Source organism: Cucumis melo, chromosome 4, assembly GCF_025177605.1.
Source record: "Cucumis melo cultivar AY chromosome 4, USDA_Cmelo_AY_1.0, whole genome shotgun sequence".
Taxonomy (NCBI): domain Eukaryota; kingdom Viridiplantae; phylum Streptophyta; class Magnoliopsida; order Cucurbitales; family Cucurbitaceae; genus Cucumis; species Cucumis melo.
The window spans coordinates 14,595,454-14,618,267 of NC_066860.1; the positions used below are offsets into that span (position 1 = coordinate 14,595,454).

Sequence of the window (22,814 nt, forward strand, 5' to 3'; positions counted from 1 at the left end):
TATTTGTAATCTCTAGGTTTTACTAATCTTTGGATAATTTTAATAGTTATCAACGATGTTTCAGTATAGTAAACTTCTACTTGTTTTCTTATGGTACAAGAAAGAAGTGGAGGATTCAAATTGTATACTTTATAGTCGCTAAGACACTTTTCATACATATCAGTTGAGTTATGTTTGTTTTGGCTACTAATTTTAGTCTTTCATAATTAAATAAAAGTTTCTATCAATTAATTAGAATATTACGCACTATTGATAGTTTGTTTGGTAGGAATTTCGAGGTTCTTATGGAATGGATAGATGTTTGAATTACCCTTTTAACTTTCTTGAAATACCATATACTGAAAACATTTTCGAACAAAGGAGAGACATTTATCTAAATTTGGATGCTTTTTAGAACGGGAGGTCTTTTTATCCTATATATATATAGAAACATAGGAATGACTTTTTTAAGCCTCATTTTCATTTTCTTTCATAATTTATTATATTAATACTTTACATTTAGATGCAAAAATAAACTTTTGCTAAATTAAATAATATCTCAATTTATTTTCAATTAATTGAGATTTTAAATTTATTGTTCTTTTTTTTCTTTTTATTATACATTTTACTAAAACTATACATGTAGCAACTATTGAAATTATTCTTTAGTTATTTTTAAAACCTAAATTTCTATATTAAATTGATGTCTAAATTACATGAAAAATCATGAAAACATTATTCAAACATTATATGCAAATTTAAGTCAAAATCTATAGTTAAACATAAACAAACTATTTTTACAAAAATGTCAAAACATTTGTATTCATACTTATAACTTTGAACGTGTAAAGATTCTAAAAAATTCTAAAAGAATTATAAAAGCCTTTAAAACAACGTTGAAATAATCGATAAAAATTTCATACTCCACTCTTGTTATACTTACGAAATTAATGCATATACACACAAAAATATTATTATAACTCAATTATCATAAGTTTTTATCGGAAAAAAATTCACCCAATGTCTTTTTCATTTTTTTTTACTTGAAATTTTTTAGCATTGAACTAATTTCAATAAAAAAAAATTAACTAAAAATGGTTTAAGAATTATTTTCATTATCCAGAAGTGGTTTGAGAGTTATTTGAGAGGAAAATCCACTAAATTTGAAGATTCATAACCTAAAATGAGATAGGAATTAAATGAAGAGATGAAAAATGATATATTAATTAATTAATTAATTAATTAATTAAAAAGATAAAAAAGAAATTAAATTTTGGATAATGAAAATTTGATTTATTATATGGATAAAAAGCAAAGGAAGCAAATACCATACTTGAAGTGGAAGATTACTACACCAATCTCCAGATGGGGAAAAATCCCACCGGCTGTATAGGTAACCGGTCGTCAGCTCAAATTTTCTCTATAAATATGAGCATCAAGAGCTCAGTGTCTCCGTGTCATCGAGCGCCGATTTCTTCTTTGAGTCTCTCTGCTCTGAAAGTTCGCCTTCTCTCTTAACATCTCTATCCATTTTTCCTCTTCCAGGTTCATTTCTCCTTCCCTTTCTCTTTCTTTCTTTTAATGGCTTCTTCTTTGTTCGTTTGTGTGTGAATTTGAGGAAGAATGGATGTTTCTGCTTTTCAGGTCATTGGGTTTTGTGTTTGTTTGTTTGTTTGCTCCTGCTTTTAAGTTTTATAGGGTGTCTGGAATTTTCTTTGTTTTTGGTTTTGTTGTGGGGTGTTGTTTTCTGTGCCAATCCTTTTGGATCTGACTGCTTTTGGGATTTTTGTTGTTGGGGTTGGTCTTGTTTGGAAGATCTGGTTCTTGTTAGTGTGATGCGTTGTTGATCTGTTGGATGAGCTTTGTTTTCTATTTGAATTTGTTGATTGTTTGGTTATTTCTTGCTTTGTCACTTAAGATTAAAGAAGGAATGTTCTGTTGTAATCTTTACTTATATTTGTTTCACAGTGGAGTGGAGATGTGGCCTTGTCACTTTTTGGGGGGTTTCTTGAACTCTAGGGCCGTGGATTTTTTTTTCTTTTTCTTTTATAGTATAAACGTTTATCGAATTATAGGATGCTGATTCGCGAGGTGAAATATTACCTTCGCAAGAATCGCTTCTGAGATATGCTCATATGCTTATGGTTATTCTGTTTTGCTGGACTCACAAACTTTCTATATTTGAATACTGAAGGAGGGGTTTGTGTATTCCTTTTTTTTTTTTTTTTTTTTTTTTGTAGGTTGAGAGAATGGAGACCTTTCTATTTACTTCTGAGTCTGTGAACGAGGGTCACCCAGACAAGCTTTGTGACCAGATCTCAGATGCAGTTCTAGATGCTTGCCTTGCCCAAGATCCTGACAGCAAGGTTGCATGTGAAACCTGCACCAAGACCAACATGGTTATGGTTTTTGGAGAGATTACAACCAAGGCGGACGTAGACTACGAGAAAATCGTCCGAGACACTTGCCGTTCCATTGGATTCATCTCGGATGATGTGGGTCTTGATGCCGATAACTGCAAGGTCTTAGTCAACATCGAGCAGCAGAGCCCTGATATTGCTCAAGGTGTCCATGGCCATTTCACTAAGCGACCTGAGGAAATTGGTGCTGGTGACCAGGGTCACATGTTCGGCTATGCTACGGATGAGACCCCAGAATTGATGCCCCTTAGTCACGTCCTTGCTACTAAGCTCGGCGCTCGTCTCACCGAGGTGAGGAAGAATGGTACTTGCCCATGGTTGAGACCTGACGGTAAGACCCAAGTTACTGTGGAGTACTACAATGACAATGGTGCTATGGTCCCTGTTCGAGTCCACACAGTGCTCATCTCCACCCAGCATGATGAAACTGTCACGAACGATGAGATTGCAGCTGATCTTAAGGAGCATGTCATCAAGCCTGTAGTCCCTGAGAAGTACCTTGATGAGAAGACCATCTTCCACCTCAATCCCTCTGGTCGCTTTGTCATTGGTGGCCCACACGGAGATGCAGGTCTCACTGGTCGTAAGATCATCATCGACACATACGGTGGATGGGGAGCTCACGGTGGAGGTGCTTTCTCTGGAAAGGACCCAACCAAGGTGGACAGAAGTGGTGCTTACATTGTCAGGCAGGCTGCCAAGAGCATTGTAGCAGCTGGTCTTGCTAGGAGGGCAATCGTGCAGGTCTCTTATGCCATTGGTGTGCCGGAACCGTTGTCAGTCTTCGTTGACACATATGGAACTGGAAAGATCCCCGACAAGGAAATTCTTAAGATTGTGAAGGAGAACTTCGACTTCAGACCCGGAATGATCACGATCAACCTGGACTTAAAAAGAGGTGGTAATAACAGATTCTTGAAGACAGCCGCATATGGACATTTTGGAAGGGATGACCCTGATTTCACCTGGGAAGTTGTGAAGCCCCTCAAATGGGAGAAACCTCAATCTTGAGATGGGTTGGTCTGTTGAAAGCCGCCATGGAAATTGGAAAACCGACCTTTTTTACTACGGGATGAATAATGTGTGTGCTGCCCCCTTATAATCTAAGGTAGTAGCTGCTAATGTTTTTTTTTTTTTTTTTCCCACATGTGAGATCCTTTTGTCCTCGCCTTTACTTGTTTCTTTCTCCTTTTCTTTTTGCTTATTTTACGTTCATGATGTATCCATTTTGAATCAGTTTTTATAATATGGAAGGGGATTCTGTTCAAGTTCAAATTCTTGCTGGTGATGAAACTAAGATCATGACTGCATCGATTGTGATTTCTGATAATAATCTCTAATTCATGATGGTATTGGCCTTTGGCATTGGCTGTATGACCTCTAGTTTCTTTGCCTATTATCTTAGGCTTAATTTAATATGCTCATACACAACCGACTATTTATAAATATTTAGTAACCTTCTAAAAGGTTCTTTTATAGTTGAAAGTTGAAATTAGTTTCCTTTTTTCTCCCCTTCCAAGGATATGAAACTAGGTTTCTTCTTTGGGTATTTATTTGTTTATATATTTATTCCTTTAGAAGCATGGATTAGAAGATTTCTTTTTTTTCTTTTTTCTATACAGTTGGGTATGGAATAGAATATAGTTGGGTATGAACTACCTTTCTATATAAGGTAGGATTATATTAATTATTATGTTGCTACGTTCACTCTTAGTAAAAGAATTTACTAGCTAGGTCCCATTGGAAATTGCATGTTGCATCTACTAAAGAGAAAAGAAAGAACTATATTATAATGTAATGTTACAATCAAAGTCAGGTGAAGGTAAAAATTACTTCTTTTTTTTTTTTTCCTAATATTGATTCTAAAAAGTGTCATCACTTGTGAACTAATTAGGTTTAAGGTTTGGAAGTCATAGGATAGGGTAAAAGTAGATGCTTCTCTTCCTCTTTCTTCTTTTGCCTTTCTTTTGTTTGTTGAGGTTGGTTGTTGGTTAGAGTTCTATCTCAGAAAGAAGGCAATGGTTTTTTGGTTATACACTAATCTTGAATTGAAAAATAATGCAAACCTGAGTTTAATTTTTTGAGATAGCAACAATGTGTACAGTCCTCGACAACAACGGTTCCAAATGTTTACAGTACTCTTATAAGCCAAAACATTTAGACATATACGTCTGACTTTATAAATAATAAAAGTTGAGTAAAACATAGAAACGTGATACAAGACATATGGATCAACCTTTGTGACAATCTCCAAACCCAAAAGGTGTTCTCTCTAGTTTGATTTCAGCCTCTTCCTATTAGAATCTTGTTTCACAACTAAATCTCACGAGTGAAAGCTGATGTAAAGCCTTAACTTCATAGGAACTTTCATTATCGAAGTTACTGAAGGAGGGTTGTGGAACTCTATTAAATCTGTGAATCTTTATCGAAGGTTGATTGACTTGAATCTGTAGGGGGTGGTTGTTATTAATTTATAGGGGAGAAGTGTTTAATTTTGATTAAACACAAATGAATCATAATTATAAAGTTAAAGTGAAAACGAACAAAAAGTTGCTTGATGGATTCCATGATGATAATTAAATATTCTGGTTGATGATTAATGTTCTCTAGTTCCAACATTGTATGTCTTCAATATTCCCTTCGATGATGTAAGAAATTGTCTAATTCTTGATAACTCGATTAAATAAATACATGTTTGGGCAATAATTCACTCCTCGTTTGGGATAATATTAAGTTTCAATTGAGGATTGGTATTTAAAATAACTTACATATTAAAATATATAGCAATCCTAACTAGAATCTTCTAAAAATATTAAATGAGTAGATTAAAATTCTAGAATTATGTAAATTAAGGAAGAAACCTAGAAATATCTTAGATTTTTTTAGGATAAAGAATTTTAGAGAATTCTTTTAGATAAGGATAAGAGATAAATATCTAGAATAGGTATGACTCTAGAGAACTCTTTTGGCTTGGGTTCCATGGAATTCATGCCTATAAATAGAGGTGTGATCTCATTTGTGGACCAAGCAAAATCAAAGCGAGGAAGAGAGAAAGAGAGTTAGTAAAAAACTTTGAGTAAAAGTGAGCAAGTGTTCTCTCTAAAGGTGTTAATCACTTGTAAATTGTCTTAATAAAACTTTCTTTCTAAGAAAGTGAGTGTCTCTTTATTTAGTGTCGATTTCTTCAATATCACATGTCTTTACCATTCTTTAATCTTTTAACTCTAGGGATATTTGTTTCAAGGATTGAAAAGTTCGTCTATCAACTTTAGAATACCCTCTTTGTTGACTGTCAATGGCCAATCTCCGACCCCGACCCCCACCTTTGATGACTCTACTGAAAAACTTTTAATACCTAACTCTTGTTACCATCGCCATCAATCAACCTTGAAAATTTTTAATAAAGCCAATCTCTGATGAACTTTCGACAACAACTCCGACAGTCGTTACCAACCAACCTCCTATCGAAAAATTTGTACATTCACAATACTCTAAAAAAAGTTTTAAAACACATATATGTTTTTGTTTTAAGAAGTGCTTTTATAAGGGTGTTTGAACAAAAATGAATTTATGAAAATCGTCTCTTTTTTCTTCCTTGTTTAAAAGTAATGTTTCAAGTAATGTTTCATTACTTGCAGGGAATATGCTAATATATATATATATACACACACACACATGTAGTGTTGTATTTATATCAAAATAAACTTCACATATACGTGACTCTTTTTGTACTAATATATATAATTTAGTATTTTTTTTTATATCCAAGAATATCCGGGTCAGCTTACCCACACCTCGATTAATCTCACGAGACAACTCGCCTGACCCCACAACATTTGAGTGTCAAGAAAACTCCTAGAAAATATAATTTAGTATATTTATTTAGGCTATATGCATCGAAATCTAAATTTAGTTTAACATTTTTATGTTATTTTATTTTATTTTGTTCTTGTTGCAAAGAATTATCTTTTAAACTTAAAAATCTTAATATTGGGAAAAGTTTGGAAAAAGTTTAGTGGCATAAAAATTCAAAATTTTATGATTTGTATTTTTATTCTTCAAATAAATTATCTACACCACATACAGACTATAATAATTCATATTATAATATTTTGCTCGACAAACACAAACTATAATAATACAGAGTTATTAATCACAAACTATAATAATTAACTATATATCTCCAAATATCTCCTAAAAGTAATGATTGGGTTTCTCCTTTTCTATTTAAAAATGTCTATTACGGATTTCAAAAATTAGTTCCATTAGGTTTTAAATTTCACAAAATAATCTACAGACTCTTCTATTTCTTCAACTGCAGTTAACACCAATCAAACTTATATCTTTTTCATGGTATGGGAAGGAGGAATTTGCACTTCATAATTGTCCCTTCAATGCTACTTTAATTATCGTCTGTGCAACAATAACAATTTATCAATTCCTTAAATTATATGAATCAATGTTTGAAATCAAAATTTATAACGTTCTCCCACTTAGTTAATGTACTGTTAAACATATTAACATATTAACGAAATTTGAGCTCACTTAAATAATCTAATATACAACTCATATCTTCGTGAAAACTAGATCGATCGAATTATGGTGATCTCAAACTTGAAAAGCATCATACTTTCTTTTATGTATAACAAGTCAATCTACTTCAAATAGTCGTAATTTGATAAGATAGACACTCGAAAATATCTTACCTTACCGTGTCTTATAAGACCCAATGTCTATAATCATTAAAAAAGAAAAAAAGATGGCAAAGCTTAAATATAATTCGCAGAAATCCAAACAAGCATTATTGATATCTAAAGGTTCGAATAAACATAAACACATTAATCATAAATTCTTATATGTATGATTAATCATTCACTATACAATAATGTCACAACAACTTTGTTTCAATATTAGTATGCACTGTTTAAACTCTTTGATTTTGCATTCCTTTAACAAATTGATACTTTAAATCCATATGTTTGAACCCTTAAATGTATATCATAGTTATAGAAAGAATACAATGGTCGCATTATCATAATATATCTTGATTGGTTTAGTAATGGTATCAATGTGGTATAAACCGTCAATAAAACTGTTTCAAAATATGCTACAAATGTAGTCTCTATAGTGGAAGTAGCGATGGCAAATGGCTTACCACTCTTCCACGAAACAGCTCCATCAGCTAAATGTGAATTTTCGAATATCTAAACATCAGCTTGAGTTTTAGTATCTAAACTTTCGGGTTAGAATTCTCTAGCTTTAACTTATTTGATGCATGAGAGAACATATATTGCCCTTTTAAACCTCCTAACTCTAATTAACTTTTCTCAAAGAATCTTAGATTATTTCAATTTTAAGCTACAATATATATAAAAAATAGATATTAATATTAGAGAGTTGTTAACCTAGAAACCAAGATTGACTTACATAATATTAATAAACATTAAAGAAACGTTTGAGATAAGAATTATATAATACTATAATATCTACCTTCTGGTACAGTGAACATTATTTCTAAACCCTTCGTTTGCTATAATGTTTACTACTTACTATAATTTTTACTACTTTACCTTCTGTCATTTATTTTAAATTTACAATGACGTTTATTATTTTTTTCTCAAACTAAAATAGTTTAAACCTAAAATGCATACTCAAACCAAAATATTTTAAACCTCAAATGATTATAACTCATATATAATAACTTAAAACTATAATAGGTTAATAACAATTTCTTTGTCTGAAAGGCCCTTTTTAACACTTTTTCTTTCTTTTCTTTAATTCAGGGGAAGTTTCAATTTTTGGATAATCCAAGTACCTAGAAATCCCTTGATGTAAATAATTTTTAAAAATGAAAAATAATTTTAAATATTTCAGGGTCAATTATGTTTGTCCAAAAGGTGTTTAGAGAACATTGCTTGAGGTATGACTGTCCTTTTTGAGTAAATTCCTTCCAACAAAAATAATAAAAAGAAAAAAATCCAACTCTTTTTATTTATTTACTTATGTAATTTTTTGTTTAAAGATGCTTAGTTATATAATAAAAAAAGACCCTTTAAATATACTTAAAATCAAGCGATCTTAAGGAAAATTGATAAACCATTTGATTTTTTTAATTTAAAAATTTGTGTTTATTCTCACACCTTCGTTTCAATAATTTCATCTTTTCTAAAAAAAATTAAATTCATTGCCAAATCACAAAACTTATATATATATATATATATATATATATATATATATATATATATATATAATAAATGGCCAAAACTAATTACTAATGTTGAATGGTCTAAATTCTAAAAACAACGATGTAACATCATAAAATTACCCTTCATGATCGTGGATTTTCACCCATCTCAATTGTTAAAGTTCCTTAAAATGATATCAAAGTGATGCATTTAAAAGAGAGAAAAAAAAAAAGGAGAAAACTCTCCCTTGGTGTCCATTCGCAATTGTGGATGCTCGTATTCTAGGTCATTTAGCATTAGCACGACTAGGTTTAAGTCCTCCATGCAAAATCTCAAATTAACATCATCCAAAAAGTACTTCACCTTGAAATGGAACTCTAACCTTAATTGCTAAAATACGTTAATACAAAAAATAAAACTCAATGAAATTGCTTTCAAAGATGTAGCTCCAAAGAGTATGGGCATTTTTGTAGCATCAGATTATTTCTAAACTGCCTTATTTGTCGCAAGTGCCACTCAATTGTCAATTAATACAGCCTGTGAATATTTTCTTGGTGTCACCTTGAGGACCACTATAGATTAGTTATTATTCACAAGATTAATATTCTAATCAGTTAGAAGAAATCTCTAATGGTTCCTTGATTGGTTGAGTGAGATAATGAAGATTGTGGAGTTTTAGATATCTTCTCATCAACCAATTAGAAGAGGATCAAGTTCCACAAAGGATAGACTTTGTGGGACTCACCAGACACTATATAAGTAGATTCCATACTTTCATGGATTTTCATCAATAACTCAGCACTTACGAGGACTTACTTCCTTTGAGTTGAAGTTGGTAGGCAATGGCAGCCATGGCTCTTTCATCTACATTCACAGGAAAAGTTGTTCCTTTGAATGCACCTACCGAGCTCTCATCCTCGGTTCGAAGCAACGGTAGAATCTCAATGAGGAAATCCGGAAAGCCAGCAGCTTCCTCAGGCAGCCCATGGTATGGTCCCGACCGTGTCAAGTACCTTGGACCGTTCTCTGGTGAGCCTCCATCTTACCTCAAAGGTGAATTCCCTGGTGACTATGGTTGGGACACTGCAGGTCTATCAGCTGACCCAGAGACATTTGCCAAGAACCGAGAGCTCGAAGTGATTCACAGTAGATGGGCCATGCTTGGGGCTCTAGGATGTGTATTCCCTGAGCTTCTTTCAAGAAATGGAGTCAACTTTGGTGAAGCAGTTTGGTTCAAGGCTGGTTCACAAATCTTTAGTGAGGGTGGCCTAGACTATCTTGGAAACCCAAGTCTTATTCATGCACAGAGCATTTTGGCAATTTGGGCATCTCAAGTAGTGTTAATGGGTGCTGTTGAAGGTTACCGTATTGCCGGAGGACCACTTGGAGAGATTACCGATCCCATCTACCCAGGTGGTAGCTTTGATCCCCTTGGGTTGGCTGATGATCCAGAGGCATTTGCAGAACTTAAGGTGAAAGAACTTAAGAATGGTCGTCTTGCAATGTTTTCCATGTTTGGGTTTTTCGTACAGGCCATTGTAACAGGAAAAGGTCCTTTGGAGAACCTTGCAGACCATCTTGCTGATCCTGTCAACAACAATGCATGGGCTTATGCTACCAACTTTGTACCTGGAAAGTGAAATTACTATGTAATGTTCAAACAAGCTTTCAATTTCACTACGGTGTTAGCTTGTAAAATGTAAAATGTACAATCAAAATGTTGAAAATCAACAATCAATGTTATAATCACTGAAACTATCTCGAGCAAGTTAGTGTTTGATTGATCCATTAAAAGAACAGAAAATATATATATAAACCATTGACAGACAGTTGTAAACTTAAGTGAAAGGCCATATGCAGCTCAAAGTTGGGGGTGCATCTTATTATGGCTCTCCATTAAACTAAGCAAAATAACAATCCAGAGAAAACTATTGGTCAAAGTTCGTTAAGCCTAATGACTATTTAGAGTCATAATTTACAACAAAACACATATATGATGCAATGGCAAAGGTATTAGGCCAAATCCATGGTCAGAGAAGGGAAGTCCATACCTTAAGATGAGATAATACTCTCTAATGAACTTTAGTTCTATATTAAGATGATGATCAAAAGTTTCTTATTACACTCCTAAAATGGCTATTTATAGCCTTGCAAGAAAGAAATGACAACTAACGAAATAATCCAAAAATACTAATCACTAATTAATTAATATAAATTAACAACTAATCTAATATTAACTAAAATACACTAATTCTCCTATAATTCTCCTCATCGATGTCTTATAAATGACTCAAAAGAAATTAAGATACGGGGAAAGCTTTCTAGTTCTCTTAGAAGGTCAGACTACTGATTGTTTTGAAAAGAGACCATATGCAGAATCCACGGTAGGGAGAGATCAAAAAGCAAGTTGATAGGGCCCCACTAGATTCATTTAAGGCCAAAGAAAAATCAAGGAAAGAATGGAAGAGAGGAGTCAAGGACCCACTGAAAACAACTCTTTAATGGAAAGAGAATGGCTTAGAAGCTTTCTCAGCTTTCTAATTAAATAATTGGTTTAAGTATGGGGAATGTCAGTTATTGTGTGAAACTTGAAGAAAGAGGAAGAGCACACGGGGTAGGCCAAGGGGTTCATAATTAGTTGGATCATATGGGCTAGGAGTCTTGATGATTCCGAGTACCTTGTGAGGGGTATGTAGGATTGTTCTGACTTGTAATTGAATTTACAAGGCAACACGAATCAAGTTATTTTCCTATTTTCATCTTCTGCAAAAATCGCAAGATGTAGAAAACTCAATAATTTGCATGCCTCTTCCAGCTACAGCAATTTGATAATGGTTCCTGGATAGAAATAAAGAAAAGGAACGAGGGAGGGTCAAACTAATGTAATGATGAGTTTCATCGTGTATATTCAATCAAATGTTCCACTAACCTGTCACAGGCTCTAGCATCAATGGCCTCTGGTTCTGGCACAGTAATAATCGAGTAAGCATACTCGACCAACTTCCCCTGTGCCTCAAGTTTCCAGCACCTGATCCTTTGATCAAGACCAGTAGAAAACACCCAAATTCCATCCGTCCAGACACCTGCAAAGGGAAAAGAAACATCAGATCTTCACTAGTATCTCAAAAATGCTACAAAAGAAATGCCGTTACGAAGTTTTTAAAAAATTGCCATGTGAGCAAATAAGTTTTAGAAAGTTGTGCACGTTCAACTAAAAAAGAACACCAGCTTTCAAAATAAAGTTCATAGCACAAAGCTTATGTTAAATATGTGCTTAGTTTGAGGCACCTATAGGACATGGAAGGCAGACACCATTTTATAATGTGTGGGCATAGGATGATGAAACAGAGTATGAATATCCACATTAGGTGGGATTGAGTAGATATATAGTATATAGATGGGTAAGGCATTTTGCTTCACGCAATTTCAATTGAAACTAGCAGGTAGGGAAATATGGGTCGACATTAAAAAAGAATCTATGTAAAATGATTGGACTTCTTTTACCTTTTATAGCAGAACTGTGAGCTGATTCAATTTTGTGAGGTCTGAGAAACCTAGCCAAATATTTGTGATTATGGTCTTCACTATGAAATATAAACTTTGCACATTCAGATTCAGATTCCTTTTTCTCAGAACTAGGGCTTTCAGAAAGCAATGATAAATCAAACGTAAGGCATTGAAGTGCTTGATCATCACCACCACTGATCACATGATACAAGTAACAGTTATTAACACATTCAGAACTGTTCACGGCTGCTACATGGAGACAATTCACGCCAGATTGATGTGCATTGGTTACAACATGAATAGGCTGTATGTCACACAACTCAGAAGAGGAATTGCTGGTGCTTAGAATCAGTTCAGAAGACGTAGAACAATCAGGTTGAGAGCCTGCTGTATTGGCTTCAGATATGTCCACTTTAGATGAGCTTTCGCAAGGAACTTGATTTTGTATGCTTGAGTTGGTATCGTCTTCACCTTTCTTAGTAACCAATTTTTTGCTCGATCGATCTTTGGTCACAGTACTTAAAGTTGTCCGCCGTCTGCCACCCTGGCTTCCTCTTCCTGTACGAGGTCTTTTCTGAAAATCAATGAACATTTCCTGATGAAGAGAAGAGAGGCGTTTCATAAATGCTTCAATATTTCCAGTCAGATCCCAAAATGCAATACTTCCATCAGTGGCTCCACTAATGACAATGTAAACATTCCCAAGCAGAGTTTCTCCACCTGAAATGAACTTTATTAAAAAATGAAGAATAGACTTGAGGTATGAAACATTTAACAAAAAGATTATTCAATGCTGACTTATACGTTTTCCCCCTTTGTAGTAGGCATAAACTCCCCCTTCAACTGAAACATCCTAAATTCACTTTATAAGTATTGGGATGGTATTTATATTAAAGAAATGTACTTTAGATCCAAACATGAGAAATATGAATAATAGTGCAAGCAAGCCATTTGGCTGACCATTTACTATTTAGCTAAAACTAACGTGTTGCTTGAGAAGCAAAAGGAAACAAAGGTGTTCTGGTTTTGCTGCTTATTAGAAGGGCTGCTAAAACCCAAACTATACATTAGCTATGCTTTAAGTCAAGTAGTTATTGGGAAAAAAATCCATCATGAATCTTGTAGCTATGCTTCAAACTTCAGGAATCTACGTCGTGCCCATTTTAATGTGTATCCCCAAAGGAACCATACTTTAGGATTAGAATCTACAAGATTATATAAAACAAGCCTTGAACGTTAAAAAATACAAGACAAAACTTAGCATGAGGCTTTCCAACTGCAACATATAATGGGAAAGTGAAATAGACAAACACACCTCCATTAGAATGAAATTTCGGAAAAACTATATGCTGCAACGTCAAAACTGGTGATCCGACAGGAACCAGTGAAGCAACATCAAACCTGCAGAAAAACTAATTAGGAAAACGACAGTGAAACATAAACAAAAAGTGAGTTGCAAAGTTAGTTAATCACTTTTCTCATATTTACCATAATCGATGGGGTAAAATTAGAGCTCGAAGAGAAAGAGTGGCATCTGAACAAGCAACGATGATGAAACAGACAGTAAACCTGGAAAGAGGGGGCAATCATAGTGGAAACTAAGATTTAAGAAAATAATAAAAATGAAGAAAAAGAACATGGGAAACAACACACACCTTGAATTAAAATGTTTAATGAGAAAGCCAGTAACTGCCATGTATCTCCAATCATCTTCATATTTTTCAACGGAACAAGATTTAAGACTCGACTCCTCTTTTTCTTGGAGTAATTTGGATTCAGCGTCAGGATTTATGCTAGAACCAGTCGTGGCTTCATCTTTCATTGTATTGAATGAATTTCTATGGCAAGTTGAATTCTTGGTTGGCATATCAGTAGAAAGCCACTTGAAGGAAATTGATGTGGCAAATCCAGAGGGCTCGCAACTAACTTTGGCATTATGGTGTAAACAAGCATTTGCTATTTTCTCCAGCTTCCTATGCTTCTGTAGCCAAGAAGTTAACACCCGCTTTGCACCAGCTGAAATTAGTAAAACAGGATCTTCTCTATCATCTAAGTCAGATTCTTGTGTATCTTTTGCATCGGGTGTAATAGTCCCATTTGATGAAATCAAGTGTACGTTTGATATGTAGCATAGAGATCTCACAGCTGAGCCTCCAACATGCTCTCCGAGCAAATTTGAAGCAGACCAGCTATTGATGCCAGGGGTGTACCTATACCATCAAATAATTGCATCAATTGCAGGCAGTCTTAGCACTATATTCTGGAACAAGGAAAACTGAGGTGACTTTCCTTTTCCAATAAGGTGGGAATCTACAAATACATGTGGTTCATTAATGTTGTGCCAGATGCTAAAGTTAAATAAGAACAACAACAACAACAATATACCTAGTCATCCTAACAGTTCCATCTTCGCAACCAGTTACAATCCAGCTAGATCTAGATGAGATGCCAAGCTTGTTGTCAGCTTCAGGTACAAAGCACAAAGAGTGCAGCTCTCTGCCATGAAATTGTACGTGCAAATTTTGAGGAAATACTTTTCTTTCACTGTCTGAAACCCAATGCCGATGAATATAGATTGTTTCATCCTAAAGTATAAACAGGAAAAGTTATAAACTCTAAGAAACATTATCAATATCTGTACAGAAGAGAGAAAAAAACATGAATGGGGAAGGGGTGTGGAAAAACCTTGACATATGCAAAACAATTCTTAAGTTCTGGTACGTCTCCTAGATAATTAGAATAAGGACGCCGCCATCCACCACATTGAATTTGTAATACCTGCTTCGATCCTCGTTGTTTGAGATCCAAAAGATAATAATTGCAAATAGTGTGTGTTTGTGCTTGAAGAGAGAGAGAGAGTGTGAGTGAACCTTTGCTTCGGTAGTTAAGTTCCATATAATGAAATCTGTGGATGCAAAGCCAGTCGCATAAAGATTGCTTGTCAAATCAAGAGAAGTTTGATCATAGAAGAGAGACTGCACTGAAGTCAACGCTTTAACTTGTTTCATCCCTATGAACTCCAAAACTTTCCGATCTTTGAGTTGGACATATTCAATATGACATATGCATCCATCTGCACCAGTCTGAACAAGAGCAAATAGCAACATACTGTAAACTGTCATGGTGAAATCTCCATAAGAACAAAGATGACTTTAAACACCCATTCACAGATAAAATTGTCCATGGACAAGATATCATCGTATTCGATAATCTACACTTGGAACCATGAAACTAATGTTATCCCTATATCAATATAGATATAGATAATAATAACAAAAATAACAAAAAGTTAGTTCAGGATCCTGTAAAGAAGAAAGAAATGCTGAAGGAACAGCTGTCGTCAAAAACTTTACAAGGACTGTGACAAAGCACCTTTGTATCAGTCGAATCAGTCGATGACAATAGGGATGCCATGACTCTAGGAACACTGCCGCAGATGAGTTTGATAGAGAATATGAACCAAGTTTTAGGCCCTATATCACTGTAGACAAACTAGTTGGGAATTCACTTTTTTCAAATGGTATAATAAATGCTATTCTTTCCTCCACATCTTCTGAGGACATGATTTGAAACTTTTTCAATCAGAATCATCAATATCTTCTGAGTAGTGTATGGCCTCGATGTAAATTTCTTCAAATTGAGTTTAGAACATAGTAGTTGCAGCAACAGAGTAAAATAGAAGGAAAATGGAGTTCATTTTATTTTTGGCACCCTAGCACCCTTCTGAGTCATAAACTTAGTAATCAAGGAAAGAAACGACTAGTATGATTCCATAGTTATATAATTGTCCAGTGGAGAATATAAGAAAGTTAAACAAGCCACCAATTCAGTTTACGTGATTTTTTAGCATTACAATTTCACGTCGAAAGGAAATTGTAAGGAGTAAATACATGAGGAATTATGCTAGTGCTCGTAATTGAGATAATGATCTTAAAGAACAAACAAATTTCACTGATGACCTGATTTGATTATCAGTCTATTTTTCTTATTTCCACTGGTACATAAATGAAAAACTTAATGCATAGATACCTCAAAAATAGAGAAATTATTAAGAGAAAAAGAAGAGGTAGTACCGAGTGTAATTCCGTTTGGCTCGACCCCGTCCTGGCTACTACAACACTGGTAACAGTTGATATACCATGAGCTCCTTTGAAGTAACAGGTTGGAATTGTCTTCACTCCTGTTGTAACTGGAGTATCAAGTAATAGGTCCTTTGATAAAGGAAATACAATAAGATTACCACGTACATCACCACACACCACAATCTGCAAAAATAAGTACATTGAAAATTGAGGGAAAAAATTAACATCGTCATCCATGTAAAGATAACATGCGAATTTTTAAAAACAACTAATGGAAAAGCCAACTTCCATTAAGATGAGTGGAAGTACCTAGGGGACCACACAAAAAGGCCCATCAGCGCAAGGAGAGCAAAAAAGAAAAGGAAAAGAACATAAAAAGAGGCCCTAGCTGATAAAACAAAGAAAACAATCCGAAGTTTATTTAATGTATGTTTCAGGGTGGTTCTTCTCTATCTCTCTCTTGTTTATCTGCATTTTTTGTTGTTTTTTTTTTAAAAAAAAAAGGAGCTTGAATTGGACTATTGCAATGATTATCAAGGCTTTATTTATGTTCTAAAAAAATCCGAATTTTATTAATAATTACCTTTAAAACAAGTGGAAATCAACATTAATTGAGGAGTAAATGACATTGCAGCAGTTTGAAGATTGGACCTCTAGGAGCACGTGCTCTAATGCCACGTTATATAACATGGGTTTCAACACCAATCAACAATAAGAGGAGTACTCATCTATCCTATAAAAAAGTGTGAAGTGGGTTGATCTTTTCAATGTGGAATCCTCACCAAAAAGATTTTAAGAAACTGAAAGGGTCCTAATTACATCACTACTTGTTGGTGATTAGACAAGAAAAGAAAAGGGATTAAAGAAATTGTAAAACAGTTATGCAAGTGTACCCAGGCGTCAAAATGTGTCAACCCCCGAGATTCCTCCTAGACCTTCAAATACCCAAAAAGATTCTCCAGTTCCTCCGTAACCAAATATTCCATAAAATAGCAACAAAAACAGCTTACCTAAATACACAGCCTTTCTCTAGAAGATTTTTTTCTCCTTTAAAAAAATCAAAACAACTTCCACCGTCATTGCACATAAACTAGAATTTAAGAACCAGGGAAGTCCATATGGAAAACAAGAACAGGGCAAACCGAGCCACCAAAGATGGATGGCTAGAACCTAGTTGATTACATTTGGACATAATACACCAAGCCAATGGTGTCTAGAACCTAGTTGATTACATTTGGACATAATACACCAAGCCAATGGTGTCAAAATACCACAATTGAGGATGTTTGAACAAAGTTTATGCATTGCCATTGATCATGAGATCAATTCTAGAAGATGAAAACATTAATGCAAGTACTGCAATTACATAAAGTTTAGAACAAGGTAAGTACCTCTTCCTCACACGAAACATCCAAACACATAATCCTTATGCCGAAGCATGATACATATTCTGCCACAAGAGATGGATTATAGTTTTTGCCATTCTGAGAAGCTGATACGTGATCGTATAATCTCCAGAGTTTCAATGCACCTCTAGGATCAGCTGTAAAGATGTACCTAAAAAATAGATAGAAATAATTTATATCTAGCAAATGGCATTTAAATTTAAACACTCTCTCTCGTTCTTGTCAAGGATACAAGGTCCTAAGAGGTGAATATTGCCCCAAGTTTTAAAGAAATTAAGGAATGATCTTCAGACTTCAAAAAGAAAACCTTGCACAATTTAATTTCCTTAGAATGTTTCTTTCAGACCATCAATCAGTCTCATGAGGATCTCATGTCTGGAAGAGCTTTAAATGAAATAATGGATTCAAGGTTCTATAAAACATTGTGATGTAGTCGAGAAGATTAAAGGATGACCTTCTCTAAGTATCAAATCGAAGTCTTCATTATCAATTAAAAGTCAATGTTTACAAGAGAAGAATCCTCTATTCATAGAGAATTAAATGTAAAATTGGATGCTACAAAGATAACTAAAAGGAAACTAAAATGTAATTAATCAAGGATTAACCAAGATTAATTTGAATTTCCAAATTATCCCAATCCTATTACATCACATTGTTTTTTGATAGCCCTCGGCCTCAATTTATTTATCAACAAAAAGAGGGAGGGTTCGAGAGCTCCCCATCCTCTCCAAGGTCTCATAAAGAGAACAACTACAATGATCCACAAAAAGATATCCCTCACCACACACCCCAAATAGTACACATACCCCTTCCCCACGACCCTCAACTACAATATTCCTTTGGGTCACATACTAACTACTTGTTTCCCTTACCCAAATTTGCCCCCCCTCTCTTACCACGCTTACGACAAACACTCTAGTGACTTGGGGCGTATCATTTTCTTTTGGTAAGAAGGTTCTATCAAACATGAATCCATGTCCAACCACAGCTTATATAAAGATATCAGCGGGTGGTTCCATCATTATAAAAGTTGAAAATAAGAAATGGGGTTAACCTGAATCCAAGTGACTTGCACCAAAAGGTTCCTAAAAGCTGTCTCTCCTTTTCAGCTGACCAGGTAAATGAGATGTCAGGTGTGTGTGCATTTGAATCGTGAAGAACTTTTAAAACTGTCATTCTTCCTAGACCGTCTCCAAGAGCAATCCAATCCTCAGCTCCTCCTGAAACTTCAAACGGACTACAGACTAGCAAATCCATGCAAATAATTTGAACCTCTTCACCAACATGAACAAGTTTGGTCCACATTACACCCATGGAAGCAGACAATGTAGCATGGTAAAGATAACCATGGTTTGTGGCAACATAAATTGTACGTTCTGACGAAAACCGTAAGCAGCGCACGTACTCACTTTTACTGCAAAATGAAAGTAAGCTTATATTGAATGGTGATGCCACTCCCGCCTTCAGAAAATACAAGCAGGGAAATAAAGTAAAATTCAAAGATGAGTATATATCCATGTTAGATTATATATAATTAAATTTCCTTTCACCCATCTGTTTAAGCTTTTGAGTAAATCGGTTATTTAAGATGGTATCAAAACAGATGGTCTAGGGAGGTTCTATGTTCAACCCCTGCAACATTATTTCCACCCCTACTAAAATCAATTTTCGATTTTTGGGTCTTCTTCATATTTCGAGCCCATAAGTGATGGGAGTGTTAGATGATATATAATAAAATTCATCTTCACCCATCAACTAAGCTTTTGGGGTCAATCAGTGATTTAAGAATCTACCAGAAATATTGAAAATGAAGCTCACCTGTCCATATGCCCGTTATGATCCAATGAATTTGGGATACAACTAGTGAAAACCTCTCTTTTCATACTATGGTCTGCACTTTCAGCAGGCTCATTGGAGGTCCCAGATAAAGAATTGTTGAGCCGATGCACTTTAATAGAGGAATCAAAGCCAGCAGTAATAAGAAGATTGGACGTTGGATCATACAAACATCTCCATACACCTCTCCCTCTGAAATAAATTAAAATAGAAAACATAAAGTTTGTCATGGCAAGAATATCTAGATCATTATATAATATATGCATAACTAATCAGCAGAGCGAGTGGTAAATATGTCAATGATCCTCCATACCTAAACTAATACTTAAATATGGAAAAATCAACTTATACCCCTCTTTACATGTTGATTCACTGTAAACCCCAAAACTAATGAATAGTATCTATTCAATTCCCAAACTTCCAGTAAATAAATCACATTAGATTGTCTGCCAGTAATTCAGTGCTATTGTTAGTTTTTACTTGGTTACAAGTAAAATCGAATCATAATTACTTAAAACAAAATTATTATTATCCTACGAAAGTAGCAAGAAATATATCATGTAGTTCTTCCAAAATAAGTATAGAACATTAGAGGAAGAAGACAGGAAGAAGAGAGAAAGAGAGAGAGAGGGAGGGAGAGAGAGAGAGGGCAAGCAACTAAAATGGAAATCCACTATTAGAGAAGAATCAAACAAAAATATTTCTAAGTATTTGATCAACAATATAAAGTAATGGGCATGCATAGAGTACACTTAAACAAAGTATACAATACTCTTGCAAAACGGAAAAGTGTTCACAACTTACATATGCTCCTTTATCATCTCCAGTTGTTTGCCGTCTATTCCCCATGCACGACACGTACAATCTTCACTGGCAGTGATTATCAACTACAAGGATAACCCATAAGAAAATTCAGGGCATATGCAAGAACAAACAAGGAAATACAACGAGGCTTCTTGTTTGATATAGCTAAACAGAACTCAAAATGGAGATATATATAAATGATGGAAGAAAGAACATTTTGTAAGAAATCAAGTTTTCATTAACAAAAAATGAAAGAAAGATAAAAAGACCAGGTAAAGAAGTAGTGAGAAAACATATACAATTTTTTAAATTCAAAAACTAAATGGTTATCAAATGGGGTTTTAGTTTTCAGGTCTATATTCCATTGTTTTTCCCAAAATCAATGAAAATTATTTTCTTCTTTTATGATAAAAAAAATATACAGTTGCGACTATTTTCAACCCAAGGGGTGGACAGTATGATGGTGGATCCAAATTTTAAATAAGGAGAAGGACAATTCGTACATTTATGAACCATGACCCTACCATTCAATATATTCTATTCTGGATTCCCTACTAGATAAAATTTGAGGTATCAATAAATTATAGGGAAATGAAAGATAATGTTTCATGTTTCCAGTAACAGACATGCTAGCACATACAACGGAGATGACAGGGTTCAGACTACTGACAATGCAACCCAAAATAAAAGCATGGAATGAGGCTCACAGAATCATAGATACAGCAGTCCCAAACTCTAGCATTATGACCAAACAGCACAATGACCTCCCCAGGGTTATCGGCATCACTCCCTTTTGCATTTAGACTCCAGATGCGAGCACTGAAGTTAAACCAAAAAGGACATTAACATGAATTAGAATACAGTTTGTTAAGACCTGATTTGGTGAAAATCAAGTAACAAAGTCACCAATCACCTACGATCATCAGAAACAGACACAAGTTTGAATCCATCAGAGGACCAAGCAATGCGAAAGATTGAACCCTCGTGTGCAACAAGCCTACTTTTATGAATTGCCTCATATTGCAGATGGTGAAAGTGAATGTCATGAGTCTCGTGACTCTTTTCATCGAGATCTTTCTTATTACCTTTTGAAGGAACCACTTCCCAAACAATTATCTGCAAGAAGTGATAATCACTAAAATGTTAAGAATTTGAAATGGGACCAACGATAAAAGGAATAGTAGGAAATCACAAGCCTTTTTAACAAATTTTAATCTGTTGGCATAATAGGGAAAAAATCAGTGAAAGCTACTGCCTACAGCTTTGATGTACTGAAGCTACAAGTGGTGAAAAAGAATCAACATTCAAAATCTACATAAAGAAACCAAATGAAGAAACAAAAGGATTCTGAAATTAAAAACAGATATGAAGAAGAATTTAAAACATAGAATTCATGAGCTCCAATACAAAGAAAGATTAGGCACCTCGTTAAAAATAGTACCAGATGCAACTCGAATAGCATCAATATCATCACCCCACAACCTCATCGAGTACAAGAGGCATCTCTCTAGTATACATAAATACAAACAGAATCAGAAGCAGAAAAAGTTAAATGGAACAAAGACAAAAAGTTAACACTCGGTACCTCTGAATTAAGAGAAATAAAACAGCAGTACAGCACGAATGACGAACTTGAGTCATCTTGATTAGAAAAAAAAAAAAAAAAAAAGGAAAAATTAGCATGAAGCTCTAACCTGGCGATTCAACTTTAAGAATCATTCTAGATTCACAAGTATCCCACACATGAACAGAGTTATCGCCGCATCCAATGGCAATATAACCACATCTATCACTGCCTGCCAAGGAAGAAGAGTCACGGCTCTACTCCCGATCAAAATTTTAAGTTAATGGTAGTTAAGCCACTTCAGCAAAGGATTCTGAACTGAATTGGTACCTTCAAGAAGCATGCATCCAAGACCCAATGATTGAACCTCGGCAAAGAACATAACAGAACCATATTCACACATACTTCAGCAATCACTTCAACGCTTATACGATATAGCTTGACTCTTTTTTCACCAAAAACAGCGAGTATGAAATCAAGCTTAGCAAAAGACGATGCTTCATTGAAATTCAAAGAGATAGATGAAATCCCATGAACGCGAATGCCTTCAAATACCCGAAAAGATTCCATCATCTTTCCAGATTCCAAGTTATACGCCATTACCTCGGAACCGGACCCTGTGTTTTTCCACGAGTAAAATGGAGGTCAATAGCAGTCAGTTAAGAAGCCCATTAAGATGGAGGAATGCAATAGCAGTACGAATAGAAAGAACATGAAGTACCTGCGAGAAGAATTGGGAAAGAGGAAATTTGAGGAGGTAAATGGAGGAAGCATAAAGCTGAGATTTCTCCGAGGTATTGTCCGCTGTGCAAGTGCCACTCGCTCTGCTCCTCCTTCCCCGCCATGGAAGCCACGTCTTGGTGATGTTACTGTCGGAGATGGAGACTTAGGTAGACGTAGAAGTCGTCTCAAGTGGGAAAGTTGCGGTAAATTTGAGCCGGAAGGTTTGAGCTTGAAGGTATGCATGCGCCGAACTCAAGAACTAGCAAAATATTGGCAAACCTAAAAATTGTCAAAAATAAAAAATAATA

The 22,814-nt window shown here is 34.8% G+C and overlaps 3 protein-coding genes across 4 annotated transcripts; 2 read left to right on the forward strand and 1 right to left on the reverse strand.

Moving 5' to 3' along the window:
• The first annotated feature begins 1,356 nt into the window (after positions 1-1,356).
• Positions 1,357-3,674, forward strand: LOC103489895 (S-adenosylmethionine synthase 2). Its single transcript, XM_017044940.2, has 2 exons — positions 1,357-1,524; positions 2,220-3,674. Exon 2 carries the CDS (start codon positions 2,229-2,231, stop codon positions 3,408-3,410), a length of 1,182 nt encoding a protein of 393 aa, XP_016900429.2. The 5' UTR covers positions 1,357-1,524; positions 2,220-2,228; the 3' UTR covers positions 3,411-3,674.
• Positions 3,675-8,947: 5,273 nt separating this feature from the next.
• Positions 8,948-10,339, forward strand: LOC103489893 (chlorophyll a-b binding protein of LHCII type 1-like). The gene has a single exon (XM_008449228.3). The coding sequence runs from the start codon at positions 9,427-9,429 to the stop codon at positions 10,222-10,224; it is 798 nt and encodes a 265-aa protein (XP_008447450.1). The 5' UTR covers positions 8,948-9,426; the 3' UTR covers positions 10,225-10,339.
• Positions 10,340-10,650: 311 nt separating this feature from the next.
• Positions 10,651-22,770, reverse strand: LOC103489892 (uncharacterized). Of its 2 annotated transcripts, XM_008449225.3 has the most exons (20): positions 22,505-22,770; positions 22,114-22,400; positions 21,914-22,040; positions 21,644-21,726; positions 21,133-21,335; positions 20,927-21,038; positions 20,220-20,302; positions 19,398-19,607; positions 18,634-18,993; positions 17,565-17,730; positions 16,165-16,356; positions 14,962-15,174; positions 14,777-14,869; positions 14,477-14,676; positions 13,747-14,301; positions 13,580-13,660; positions 13,407-13,492; positions 12,089-12,811; positions 11,514-11,667; positions 10,651-11,422 (listed from the first exon to the last, which is right to left on the reverse strand). In XM_008449225.3, the coding sequence occupies exons 1-20, from the start codon at positions 22,626-22,628 to the stop codon at positions 11,341-11,343; spliced, it is 4,134 nt and encodes a 1,377-aa protein (XP_008447447.2). In that variant the 5' UTR covers positions 22,629-22,770; the 3' UTR covers positions 10,651-11,340. The 2 variants fall into 2 exon arrangements, with proteins under 2 accessions (XP_008447447.2, XP_008447448.2); XM_008449226.3 differs by lacking the exon at positions 22,505-22,770 and having other exon boundaries at positions 21,914-22,015; positions 22,114-22,335.
• Between the last annotated feature and the right edge of the window lie 44 nt (positions 22,771-22,814).

What these genes read in the sequence shown, in the direction of transcription:
- LOC103489892 (XM_008449225.3), bottom strand. Translation starts at nt 22,628, where the DNA reads ATGGCGGGGAAGGAGGAGCAGAGCGAGTGGCACTTGCACAGCGGACAA. An exon ending in TGCAAGTCACTTGGATTCAG is followed by an intron (nt 17,731 to 18,633) that starts GTTAACCCCATT and finishes TCTATTTTTTAG; the next exon opens with GTACATCTTTACAGCTGATC. An exon ending in GGAACTGTTAGGATGACTAG is followed by an intron (nt 14,302 to 14,476) that starts GTATATTGTTGT and finishes TTGATGGTATAG; the next exon opens with GTACACCCCTGGCATCAATA.
- LOC103489895 (XM_017044940.2), top strand. Translation starts at nt 2,229, where the DNA reads ATGGAGACCTTTCTATTTACTTCTGAGTCTGTGAACGAGGGTCACCCA.
- LOC103489893 (XM_008449228.3), top strand. Translation starts at nt 9,427, where the DNA reads ATGGCAGCCATGGCTCTTTCATCTACATTCACAGGAAAAGTTGTTCCT.